Source organism: Catharus ustulatus, chromosome 3 (genome assembly GCF_009819885.2).
Source record: "Catharus ustulatus isolate bCatUst1 chromosome 3, bCatUst1.pri.v2, whole genome shotgun sequence".
Taxonomy (NCBI): domain Eukaryota; kingdom Metazoa; phylum Chordata; class Aves; order Passeriformes; family Turdidae; genus Catharus; species Catharus ustulatus.
The window spans coordinates 5,796,199-5,809,246 of NC_046223.1; the positions used below are offsets into that span (position 1 = coordinate 5,796,199).

The window sequence follows — 13,048 nt, forward strand, 5'->3', positions numbered from 1 at the left end:
CTTCACATTCATTAACCACTTTCTACCCTCCAGCTCCCTTTTGGAAGGCAGGCCCCCAACAGCAAATAACCACTGAGGAATGGGTAACACCCTGAAAAATATCTATGGGTCTCTTAAACTTTGTTTTCCTTGATTAGAAATAGATCAGGAATTCTTTATTTTCAGGGATGGAAAAGGCTCTTTTAGCTTCAGAGGCTGTAGAGCTGCATGCAGGATTGGATGCCATGGCCATGCTCCCTGCTTTGCAGCACCACAAGAACAGCTGAGTACCAGCCTTAATGAGGTATTTGGAAAGTTGACTGCTGAGCATATACATCGTGAGAACGGAAATTCATACCCAGGCCTTATATATTTTATATAATAGTATATTTTTGCTGTGATCTTTGCTGGCTGCTGGATTTTTGATTACAGCTTCTCTAAAGCAACACAGACAAATTTCCTTGTGTTGGCCACCTTGCTTTTGCCTAACACATGGAACCTGGAGATGGGAATAGCAGTGGTCCAAATGTGATTAAGTGGATGGAAGGAAAACAGAGCACATATTTTCCACAGGCAGATGTACATCTGGTGGCACACTGCACCCAGCTGATATTTAAAGGCTGAGGTATGATGCTTTCCCTCTTTCCAGCAGGCAATTCTTCCTGGCATCCAGCAGATGGGACTAGTGGAGAATTATTTCCAAGGCTGGCTCTGTACAGAGCTGCTCTCAGGAGGAGAGGAGATGGAGCAGGAACTTGACAACCCTCACCTGAGAGAAAAGAGGTGGGCAGGGTGCAGCTGATGGCCGTCAGTGGGGGACTTGGACTTCCTGCCCTCCTGTTAACCCTTTGTATGAATTCTAACCTTTAATGGATGACTTGCCATAGTGATTTCTTAGCAAATTAATGAGCTCTAACCTGTAAAAAATTGCAGTATGTGGATGACCAAAAAGGAGTGACCAAACCTGTGGGGTTTTTCTTTCCCTGATTTGAAATCAAAAGGTATTGTTTTCAAAGTCACCATTCTGCCTGTCCACACACAATAGGAGGATCAGATGCAAACCAGAAAGTTAGCTAAAGTTCTCTCTCCCCTACCTCTTTTCTCTTAAAACACAGGTTTAGCACCATCAAGCTATGCAGCAAACAATTAATAAATAAAGACAATCCTGTAACAAAGCAGTGGGGCGGCACTGGAAAAATCTTTACCGATAGGTCAGACCAACAGAGATCATTGCATCACTGTAAAACGAGCAGTGCCAAAGCTTCAAGGGTTCAATTATGGTCAAGTGCAACATGTTTCACTCTATGCAGAAAGAACTTTACAACCAGAAAAAGCAGATTAGGCATTAATGTAACTACTGATATATAAATGAAATTAAATCCAGCTATTACCTTGCTGTGTTCACAATTTAAAATTCCATTTCTAGATGATACTTGTTTCTACATCCATTATTATGACTATAATCACAACTCACTTGACTAAAACCAGGTATTTCTATGATTCATTCATATTTATGGCCGAGGAGCTATGTCTCTTGCTTAAGTCACTCAGAGAAAACTTAAACTACAAGAGAAAGTTTAAATAATCATTTGATTCAGCAGATTATCAGGTAAACCACATTTATTTCACTGGACATTCACTATTTAGAACTGGTGTGATAGAACATAAATTACAGGATTCTCAAGATGTTTTCACTTCATTTTGTTCCTTTAGAAAGAAAAATGTTTCTGCTTAAAACACTTTAAGCAGAAACATCACCTCTTGCACTCTGACCCAATCCAATAGACTGACTGGATCATGACATGAAAATCCATCTTGGTCAGTGTACTGACAGTAAGTGTTGTGCCTGGCAAGTGACTTTGGCAGAAATAGAGAAAAGGAAATGCTAAAAATTAAGACTGGACCAGTGATGCTCAAGCAAAGGACTTGCAGAAGGAATGGTTAAGTTCTGCTTGGCCTGGAGTATCTCTTTATCTTGTGAGAAAGGGAAGAAGCAGAGGACAAATACACTGACAAGAAAGCAAACTATAGAGTGGTGAAGTGACTAATCCCAAAGTCTCTGACAAACAGGTTTTTCCACTTTTAAAAAATCTTTCTAATGAGTCTCTCACTGAGTGTCTTTGATGAAGAATCTTTCTGCAGTTATTGCTCTCCACTGGAACTGGGTGCAGAGCAAATAGAAAGGTTTTAAGGAGTATGTCCTCAAGGCAAAGAGTTGGAAATACACTTTACAAGAGTAGTGAGGCAATTTTTCCTTCATATTTTTATTCACCCCTGGCTGTCCTTTTCTCCAGGCAGAAAAGCCAGAGCCAGTACATTTTCCTTGAGCCTTCCCTGTGACATTATTTATAATAAAAATGTCTTTTCCACTGGATGGCTTCTACAGTATCTGCCATCCTTCTCTTCCCACTACTGCAGCAATCAGTGATTGCATTTCCTTTAGGTGAAAGCTGTCCTCACAATATTTGCTTTTCTATTACACTGGTAATTGAACAGCAATCTGTCACTCACTCCAAAGGAGATACAAGAAGTGGCAAATGACATGTCGTGTCAATTTAGGCCAGAAAATGTAAATGATTTTGAGCCACATCACAAGACAAGTAGAAACATCTGTTTCTTTCCCCCTGGCATAGACAGTCAGTTCTAAAAAATAGAAGTTTGAGGATTACAGTAGTACTGTACAAACAAAATAAGAACATTGGACACTAAAATACCTTCTTCTGTCCATATATTCTGCTTTCTCTTGCCAAGTTGACTACTGCCTGATAGGTTCTTGCTGTCTTCCCTTGGTATTTTCTTCGAGGTCATAAAGAAAATCTATTCCCCTTCCCCATATTACATATTTGGTAGAAAAGAGGCTAAACAAGGCTCAATCAGCAATGCTCAGCAAGCTGGCAGAGTAAGTGGCACTTCTAACTCCACCAGAAAAGAGGATTCTTCAGGAGTGCCTGCCCACTTTCTGTTATGGAGAGGCATTTAGCATGCACAGGGAGATGCCAGCTGCAGTGGCAGCCCCAAATGAAGCAGATAATATGACAACTAATAAGCCAGCCATCAGACAGGAGAAGGATGGGACAAGATCCGGATGAAAGATCAGGGAACAAACCTGAAGCAGGTTTTACTATTCTTCACATTTTCTCTGCAAGAGCCTGGAAACATGTGGTTTCTTACATCTTCCACTGTTCTTGTGACAAACATGGCAAGTCAAAAATATTGACAGCCTGCTGGCCTCTTGGCTCTTCTCATTTTGGAACTGAGGAAGTGCTAGGTCTGCTCGCACACCTACTCCTCTTCAGCAGCACCTTTCTCCACAAGCAGCTGGCGACATACTTAGAGATGAGGCTAAAGTCAGAACACCAAAAGCTGGTGCAAAAAGACATTTTTCAGAAGAAAAGAGAATTGCAGATAATATAATATACAGAATTGCATAACCAGTACAAACTAGTCTATTTCTACCCCTCCAACACAGAATCACAGAATATCCTGATCTGGAAAGGATCCACAAGGATCATCAAGTCCAACTCATGAGGACAGAGGCTATTAATAATAAAATTTTTTTGCTACTGAGAAAGCTTTATTTATATAGTCCATAGGATGCCAACATTCAGAATAAGGTTTCTTCAAATCTCCTTGTCCTTCCTGGGGTAGAAATAAAAGTGACAAAGGGCCAACACCTGAGGCTTTCATCTTAATTTGTGCAGGTGCCACATCCTGGGACACCAGGTTTGATCCTGTTACATCTCTGAATGGCTCTGCCATGCAGTCCAGGAGCATCCTCTGCTTTTTCACTTCATAGCCAGTGACTTTGGCATCTCTCCACTGGTCTGACCTGTTCTTCTTTCTTATGTAACAAATACAAGTACAACCAAGATCTGTCAGACAAGAGATGTCAGTTTTGAACTCTCTTTTTTACTGCACAGAAATACTGCCGTGGTAATTGTACTAATGACATGAAGGTCTTTATTGTATAGCAGAGAAGCTAATTAATGAGAAAGTGAAAAATATAGGCTTTGATCTGCATTCTGCACACAAGTAGATATGCTGGCTTCACTGAAACCCCTAAAACCTAGGAAGAAAGCACATGTACCTCCATATAGGCACTAGAGATCATACAGCCTGCAACCATTTTCAAACAATTCCAGTGGTACAATAATGTCAGACATAAACCAAGAAGCACATACACACAAAGGCCATTATTGCAGAACTACAAACACATTAAAGTGAATCATTAATGTGGTGGCCTGAGGTTGCTGAACATTTTCAGTTTTAATTTTAATTTCTTTTAATTAAATTATGATTTAGGTCAGTTTTAATCATTATTTGTATATAACCCCTTTGGGGTAAATTTGAAGAAGGGTTAGTAACAAGTTATCTGCAGTAATTGTTTAATGGAGTTATGAGACTCTTCTCTCTGTGCTGCTTCAACAAATTACCACACTGCAGATGCAGCCCTGAACATACTACTGTGAATGCATCCAGCGCAGTGAAGCTGTCAGTTCAATAAATTACAGAGTTTCATTTCCATGCAGCATTTTGTCCAGGAGTGTGGGAAAAAAACTGAGAAAACTGTAGCTTGAAAGGCTTATCTCAGAGGTTAAAAATGAAACTATTGTATTTCACGTATTTAATATCCTGAGAAATACAAGAGTCTTGGCTAAAGCCTGGTGAAGTCACCATGCATGTTCCTCTTGCTTCACTCTTCTGGGGGTCAGAAGACAACTAACTCAGCTTTATTATAACCCCCCTGGTTAAGGAAGAACCAGGGGACAACAGCTACAGCATCAAATTAAGTCTTGGGAAGACAGGAGCAAGCTGGTTTTCTCAGCTCACAGCTGGGAACATTGTGCTCAACCTGGCTTTTCACCGGGTCTAACTCTCCATTGACTCAGATTGTGAAATACAGGTGCTGGGCAAGGGACATGGAACATTCACTGCCAAAGATGTTGAGCATAGCTATCTATTCTTGTGATGGTTCAAAACAAATGAAGGGAGACATCTCCTGGAAGCTCGAGCTGACCAACACAACCACAATATGGATATTACACCCTAGATGTCACAGGCAGTCTGTGCAGAGGACAACGATAAAATTGGCATTTTGATGCAAAAAAAATACACGCACTCTGCTTACTTGGCTTTTCACTGGGTATAACTCTCCATTGACTCAGACTGTGCAATACAGGTGCTGCACAGTATTACCACTGTTCTTGTAGTGTATAAAAGGGGACAGAAATTGCTCCTGTGAGTTGATGCAGAGTTCACAGCAGTATAAAGAACAGACTCCTGGCACCTACAATTAGTCCTATCCAAGAGAAACAAAATGATGCCATGAGGGCAAGTGCAAACTAAAGCCACAAATCTTATCATTAGCATATAAGTTTACTCTGTGTTCATATTTTTACAGTGTGCCTGAAGTCTGAGTAACTACATACTACAAGGGATAGCTACATGGCTTCTTTTCTAAGCCACAGTCAAAATAAAACTTGAGACCTATTTTGATTTTTCACAAATAGAAGAAACAGACATAGAAGCCACAGAGAACACTATACTCATAAAAAACCCTCACAGAATGCAAACTAAACCATGGACTACTTAGCATGAGCATTTTGCAATGAAGGGACCAGTCCCATCTTCTGCACTGGACCTGACAATTGTGATGGTTTATTGTTATTCACATCATGCTTAGAAATGAACAATGAATTCCTTGACAGATGAGCCCCCTGCAGGTGCCTTGGGGTGTGTCATTGAAATTAAAATTCTCCTCTGACAACACTGCATTAGTCACCCCAGTAACTTAGTCTTTTGCACCTTAGCTTATCTCAGAAGGAAGACAATCTACTCTGCAGCATTCAGCATGAAAACAGGAATTGCAAGTGTCTTTCTGGTGTTGTTACACAGACATACATTTGGTTGCTGAAAGAAACTCAAATGGATAAATGGCTAACACAACAGGACTGCACATCACCTGTGGAGGCCAAAATGAACTGTGTTTTCTGAGTTTTGCACAGCCACTGCATGGCAATTTAATGGAACAGCAGAAGCCACTTCACTGATGAAAAGAATCTTCTAAGAAATGTTTGCTCAGAGAGAAAATACAACTGAAAATACAGATAACATCCCATTTTACCCCTGGCTAAGTGCAAGGTGATCACCTAATATTCTGAAAGCTGTAATCATCCAGGACAGATGGCGGACGTCAAAACAGAAGTGAAAAGAGAAGCTATCAATCACAGTGGATGGAGGTTAATTGCCACTTTTTAAATATAACCCATCTGCATTAAGGTGAAACAACCAACAGACATGTTTGATACACATCCTTCCCAGGGAATTTCTTCTGTAGTACTTTATCTTAATTTAACATTTTATTAATGGATTAGGTTTGGTCACAAAAAGAAGACAGTCAATTCTAAGCTATCTTAATAAAAAGCAACACTTTCAAGGCTGAATAAAGGACTGTTTTTTGAAGTATAATTATGTGTCTTGATGCTCATTTTTAGTAGATTATGATTGAAGCAGAAATTTACTGAAGAATATGACTGCCCCATGGGATGCAAAGTATGAATCTAGCTACAATTTATCAAGGGATAAAAGAACCCCTTGCTATGAACTGCAGAACATAATATTAATTCTTACCTTAAAGAGAGAGACAATCAGGCCTGCGCAGTGGTAGACCTGTAGAAGAGATGCTTAGAACATCCCTGTGTAATGCCAAGAAAGAGCAGCTACTGTGTGCATCCCACTAGCTCCAGAGAAGATTGAGCCCACTTGGAGGGATGTAGCACAAGCCAAGTGCCCTGGACAATGGTGGGTGCATAACTAGATCCCTCTCCACTAAGCTAGAGAGTGAGCAGCGCAGTGGCAAAATTCATGGCAAGTAAAGGAGAAGCAGGAAGGGGGAGCCTTAAGTTAATCTCACAATTGGAGGATTAAGCCATAAACAGAGGTTTATTTTCTGGTCCCAAAACTATGCACTTTTCACAATTTCATGAAATCTCTTTTGTCAGAAGGGATGAAAATCCAGGGTGTCTCTCTCTTGGTGAGAATCCTACTGAATGGCCATGAGCTGCTGGACCACTGAGTTATTGAGATTACAGTAAATTCACGAATACAAGCCGCACTGAGTATAAGCCGCATCTCTGGGTGTTGGCAAATATTTCGTTTTTTGTCCATAAATAAGCCGCACCTGAATATAAGCCGCTCTGTCGTTGGCAGCGAGGACCTGCGTGCAACAAAGTTGCCAAATAGTAACAGAACGGCGGCAGGGCGGGGTTTACTGGCTCAGCTAAGGCTGTGCAGGCTCAGCCCGCTAGGGGCTGCTGACGGGGCCAGGTAGCCGAGCCCGGCGCTGCCGCTCGGCGGGGCCACTGGGGGCCAGCCGCCGCTGCCACTGAGCTCGGTCACCACGGCCCGGCACTGCCCTGTGGTGGCAGGCAGGGACGGAGCCCCCCGCCGCCTCCCAGAGCCGCGGCAGGGGTTGCCCGGGTCCCCCCCCTCCTCCCCGGGCCACGGCAATGGCGGCGCAGGGCCCCCCCGTCTCTTCCCCGGGCTGCAGCAGAGGAGGGAAGGAAAAGCTCTCCCGCCTCTCTCCCCGCCCCCCGTGCTGCCTGCAGGCAGCCAGGCTCCACCCGCGGCGCTACAGAGTAACGATTTGTAACAATCGCAAAATGCCGACTTTGCAACAGCTCGGCTCGGCACTCTGGCTGGCACTTCTGAGGTTGTAAATGTCAGAAAATTATTCACATATTAGCCGCTCCTGATTATTAGCCACATTTCCGGTTTAGGAGCAAAATCTTAGTCAAATTGGTGCGGCTTGTATTCGTGAAATTACCATAAATGCAGTTTTATTTTCCTCATTTCTGCTGTTCTTCAATCACCAGACTGACATATCTCATGGACAGAGCATCCACCAAGCCAGGCAGGTGCCAGCTGGTGAGCCTGGATTTCTGACACAACATTCAGACAAGTGACGTTACCTCTGAAAGCCAAGAGGCCAAATTGTGATGACCCCATTAAGCAAAGGAACCAACACTATGAGCTCTGTTAAAAGTGATTTGTGTTCATTTTGAACTTTGTGGTTTGGATTATTCATCAACCTGTTCTTTTTCCCACCAAGTGAATGGAAAGCAGACGAAGCTCAACCTGGACAAATAACTCCAACAGACCTGCTCCTTCCACAGGTGATCCTAGGAGACAATGGTCTATCAATCTATCAGGAGGAATCTGTCATTCATTCAAGGATCAGAGAAGCTGGTGTTAGACACTTCCAGAGCTCTAGTTCTGTCTTCACATCCCTTGAAGGAGGGCAAGGAAGTTGCTTTTGCTGTATGGATTGATTATTTTTCTGCTGGAGGAAGAGAAAAAGCAGGTACTTGTGGTGCTGTTACTAGGTGTGTTACTAATCTTTGATACAATACTGGTCTCACATGGAGAGAATGGATGGGGGAGCTCTTTGGCAGGCTCTGCTTTATATCTGAGAAATCCCATCAAGAAGGAAAGGGCAAACAGTTTTGCTTCTCCCTGTTGCACACACCATGCTGTTCACTACATATGGGAGGACACGTGGGGGGGTAGGTAAAAGAAACAAGGAATATTTAAAATTTTTGTTTTGTTAGGCTTTTGTATAAATGATTTATCTTTGCTTGGTGACAATAAGTAGGATGAGAACTGGTGACTGTGGAATTTGTGCCAACTCATGGCTGCTATGTTGTGACAAGTACTGCCATTTTGTCTATGTAACCACTTTAAGGCTGTGTTATGAAGCTACTGAAGAAAGACATGCATATGTTTTGTTTAGTTCCAAACATTTTGTTCACCTGACACTTCACAATCACTCAATCAATGGATGCACCTGACTGAAGGAAAGGCAAAATTATTCCTGGCTGCTTTTACTCTCCCAGGATGCAGGAAAGTGGTGGGAGAAACAAAAAAAAAGAACAAAAAATAAGAAAATTATTTGGCACGTTTGCATATGTCAAATCTGAAATACTGCAGGGAACCTGTGAGTAAAAGAGGTTTCCTAGTCTATTCATTTTCACAGACAATACCCCTGCAGTGGAAATCTATGAAAATCTATGAAAACCACTGACATAAGAATCTGCTGTGCAGTTCACACTTTTCTCTACCAACCTCTGTTTGGAGGCAGAGGACAATATATCTAACAGCACAATAACAGACATCATTAATACTTCAGTGGTTTAGTATAAGATTGCTTTCGTTAGCATGGCAAGTGTTTATTTTAGCTTACTGCTAAACAAGCTCCTTACATACAGCCACTTACTTTCCTTTCTTTGATTGCAGAGGGTAATAATAAAGGAACTTACAGTAATTTCATGATTATAAGCCACACCATTTTGACTAAAATTTTGGTCTGAACCCGGAAGTGTGGCTTATAATCTGGAGCGGCCAATATATGAACGAAGTTCAGCAATTTGCCAACCCAGAAGTGCAACCCCGCAGCAGCCCCAAGCTGAGCCGGCGCCCGCCTGGCTCCAGCAGCGGTGGGGCGGTGCCAAGCGGCAGCCAGTTGGCCCTGGTGGGGCGGCGCCGAGTGGCAGTGGGCCAGACCCAAGCCGAGTCAGTAAACCCTGTGATCCCATAATTCTGTTACTAACTGGCAACTTTGTGAAATTTGCACATGGATCCTTGCTGCGAACAAAAGTGTGGCTTATAATCCGGTGCGGTTTATATATGGATGAAGAACGAAACGTTGCCGACACCCGGAAGTGCGGCTTATAATCAGGTGCGGCTTATAATCGTGAAATTACTTACTTTCCCCGATATTCTGTGGAGGTTTTAACATGCACTGAAATGATATTGCTCCATTACCTCTAGCCAATGAACCAGCCTGGTGAGCTGGAGAAAAATACTACAGCAGAAATATTGCTGAACTCAGTGGAATAGGTTTCAGAGACTGCCACGAGGGCAGACACGAGGCTGCTATCATTGCAAGTTGAACTTCCATCTTCAATCTAAAAGGACACTCACAATCAACCAGAGGAAAATACACTGGATTCTTCCCATGTCTCACTGTACATCTGTTAACTATTTTATAGCAGGTCATATTACTAAGGGGGAAGTAATATCCTATGTTAAGCTTGGGCTTGCTTTTATTGATAAAAGGTAGGGCTTGGGCTTTTGGGGGTTTTTGTTTGTTCTCTGGGGATTTGTTTTTTATATTTTTTTACTTTTTTCCTGTGTGATCTTTCCTTTCCTTTCCTTTCCTTTCCTTTCCTTTCCTTTCCTTTCCTTTCCTTTCCTTTCCTTTCCTTTCCTTTCCTTTCCTTTCCTTTCCTTTCCTTTCCTTTCCTTTCCTTTCCTTTCCTTTCCTTTCCTTTCCTTTCCTTTCCTTTCCTTTCCTTTCCTTTCCTTTCCTTTCCTTTCCTTTCCTTTCCTTTCCTTTCCTTTCCTTTCCTTTCCTTTCCTTTCCTTTCCTTTCCTTTCCTTTCCTTTCCTTTCCTTTCCTTTCCTTTCCTTTCCTTTCCTTTCCTTTCCTTTCCTTTCCTTTCCTTTCCTTTCCTTTCCTTTCCTTTCCTTTCCTTTCCTTTCCTTTCCTTTCCTTTCCTCACTTTCCCTTTCCCTTTCCCTTTCCCTTTCCCTTTCCCTTTCCCTTTCCCTTTCCCTTTCCCTTTCCCTTTCCCTTTCCCTTTCCCTTTCCTTCTTGTGATACTTCAAGTGAACTATCCCAAAGTTTAAACACACCAAACCACTAAGCACTTCAGTTTTACCCTAAAGGAAATAAAACCAAGTTGATCTCAGGCAGTGTTTGCCTTTGTTATGTTTTATTCAAGACTGTTTGGAAGTCAAGACAAGCTCCTACCCAAATCAAATTATTCAGACATGTAGTTGTGGTTCATGTCACATGTTCAGAACTTTCATAATCTTCAAGGTTCCCCATTAAAAGCTCTTTTAATTAGTCAAAACCAACAGCTAATAATTAGACCAGGAGAAACTAAATCCTCTTCTCAGACAAATGTGTGTAAATCCCATTTATTTCAATGGAAATGGCTCACAGGTGTGATACATTAGACTCCAGCCACTTGGCAACTTGACAGGAATTCAGTGTCTGGATTCCAACTCCTTGTCTCCTCTTTCAGAGGCACAGGTAATGCCAAAGAAATCTGATCCAGGTTTCTCCACAGGCCCCTCAGCAAACACTTTAATCACCTATTCTTTTCTCCATCACAACAACTAAATCTGAACTTTCAATCCTTACAGGTTTGCTTCCTGCCTAGCAGATGGGGTGCCACCAACTATATTAAATCCAGCAACAGTGATTGTGTTTTACAGACTTCAATTCTATGTTAGCAAAATCTACTATTCAAGGAATTCAGGCATTTTACAGCTCAGGAGTGATGCAATAATTCTACTGCCATACTGTTTACTTTACGCTTCCAACACATTTATTTGTGCTTCACAAAGTGAACAGTAGGTCACTGGGAAAAATGGACAGGCACAGAGAAATAGGAAACGGTATCTAGGGAGCCGCAGAAAGACTGAAACAACATCAGTTAATCTCTGAATGGAAGGGAACCTTACAGTTTGACAATACTTTCCTCCTTTAGTTTTGTTTTGGTTTTTTTTCCCAAGATACTGATACAATAAAAATTTTTAGCCACACTCCATGTAAGAGTGTATCATAAAGCAACTCTTGCTCTGCCTGTTTAGGAACATTGAAAGCATCACCACAGTCCCAGCTGTGAGTTAGCCAGCATACAAATGGACATGTGGTTTGTCATCACTGAATTCTCGAATTAAAACATAAAATTGATATTTTAATTTAATCTGGGTTCAGTGCAGCATGAAAGGAAAGATGCTCAGGTGTGATGAAATTTCTTGGGTCCCTCCACACCTTCCAGGTGATGACAGCTATTGCTTTAATGACTTGCCCATAACAACCAGTCACAATGCTAGTGACAGCGTGTTACTAGCAGTTACTTAAAATGATAGATGTTACCACTTTTCTGCTCTTTGTGACTCACACTATACCCTAGGCAGAATATTTTAGAAGCTGAATGCACAGTGCTAGGTCAAAATGCTGAAGATTGTGGAGCCACTGGTTGAGGTGCAAAATTATATGTGTCATTTGAGGAATATTAGGTCCAAAAGAATCCATGATAAGGAACTGTCATGGATTAAAGACTAAGGTTCATCTTTTTAACTATTTCATAGAAGGGGAATTTTTGGGCCGTTTTGCTCTTCCACATATCTGAAAGCGGCGTGAAACTGCACTCCGAAAACAAGCCTTTGATGTTAACATCTTATAAACAACTTTTCCAAGAGATAGAGATTAGGAAAATATACTTTGATCCAATTTTAGAAGAATGTAGATCATGCTTACATCCATACACGTGGACAAGCTTCCCTGAGCAGACTCAAGTGGAGGAAAGTATCCTCAGAGGAGCAACGCTATAGGGATGTTAATCACCTGTGACTTCTAACTGCGGAGAGATGTACTACACTGTGTAAGGTATAGAAACATAAACATTGTGAAAAAGAAAACAGCAAAAATTTCTTGTAGAAAAGGAAAGTGAGGATTATATTGCTCTGTGTTTAGCAGCAGTTACCTGACCAACTTAACCAACCAGACTACGACCAAAGCCCTGCACAACATGGATTACACTTGGGTATTTTAATTACATAAAGTCAGAACTGGTTAGAGACAAAACAGCAGCAATTTATTAAGATGTATCAGCAATAATCAGTAGCCCATCACATAAAAATAGGGTTTGTAATTGTGAATCGACCTTAAGATGAAATATATTCAGAAGATTTATAATCCCTTTATCTCCAAGTGTGAGCAAAGAGCATTCTTAACTGAAAGTTTTCCAGTTCTTTCCCAAGAATTCAAAACAAACTTTTCCTCAAAATGTGAATTGATTAGTAGCCCTGAGAAGTTGTTAGCCCACCTACCTTTAGCATCATCCTGCAGGTCCTCAGGCTGCTCTTCTTTGCTCTTTGTGGGAGATGGAGGCTGGCCTTCTTTAAACATAAAAAATTATAAATTAAGTACATTATTTGGAAATGGTTTCATTGTATCAGATATTATCATGTGTGATACCACAACTGTATGTTT

The 13,048-nt window shown here is 41.5% G+C and overlaps 1 protein-coding gene across 5 annotated transcripts in view; it reads right to left on the minus strand.

The window, feature by feature from the left end:
- The window catches only part of MACROD2 (mono-ADP ribosylhydrolase 2), an 881,430-nt gene that overhangs the window by 59,540 nt on the left and 808,842 nt on the right, over positions 1-13,048 (minus strand). For 4 of the 5 annotated variants that reach the window (XM_033054611.2, XM_033054609.2, XM_033054607.2 and 1 more), the window contains one exon: positions 12,886-12,954. In XM_033054611.2, coding sequence (XP_032910502.1) covers positions 12,886-12,954 — 69 coding nt within the window. The remainder of the gene's footprint in view (positions 1-12,885; positions 12,955-13,048) is intronic. The other variant, XM_033054610.2, reaches the window with a different exon arrangement.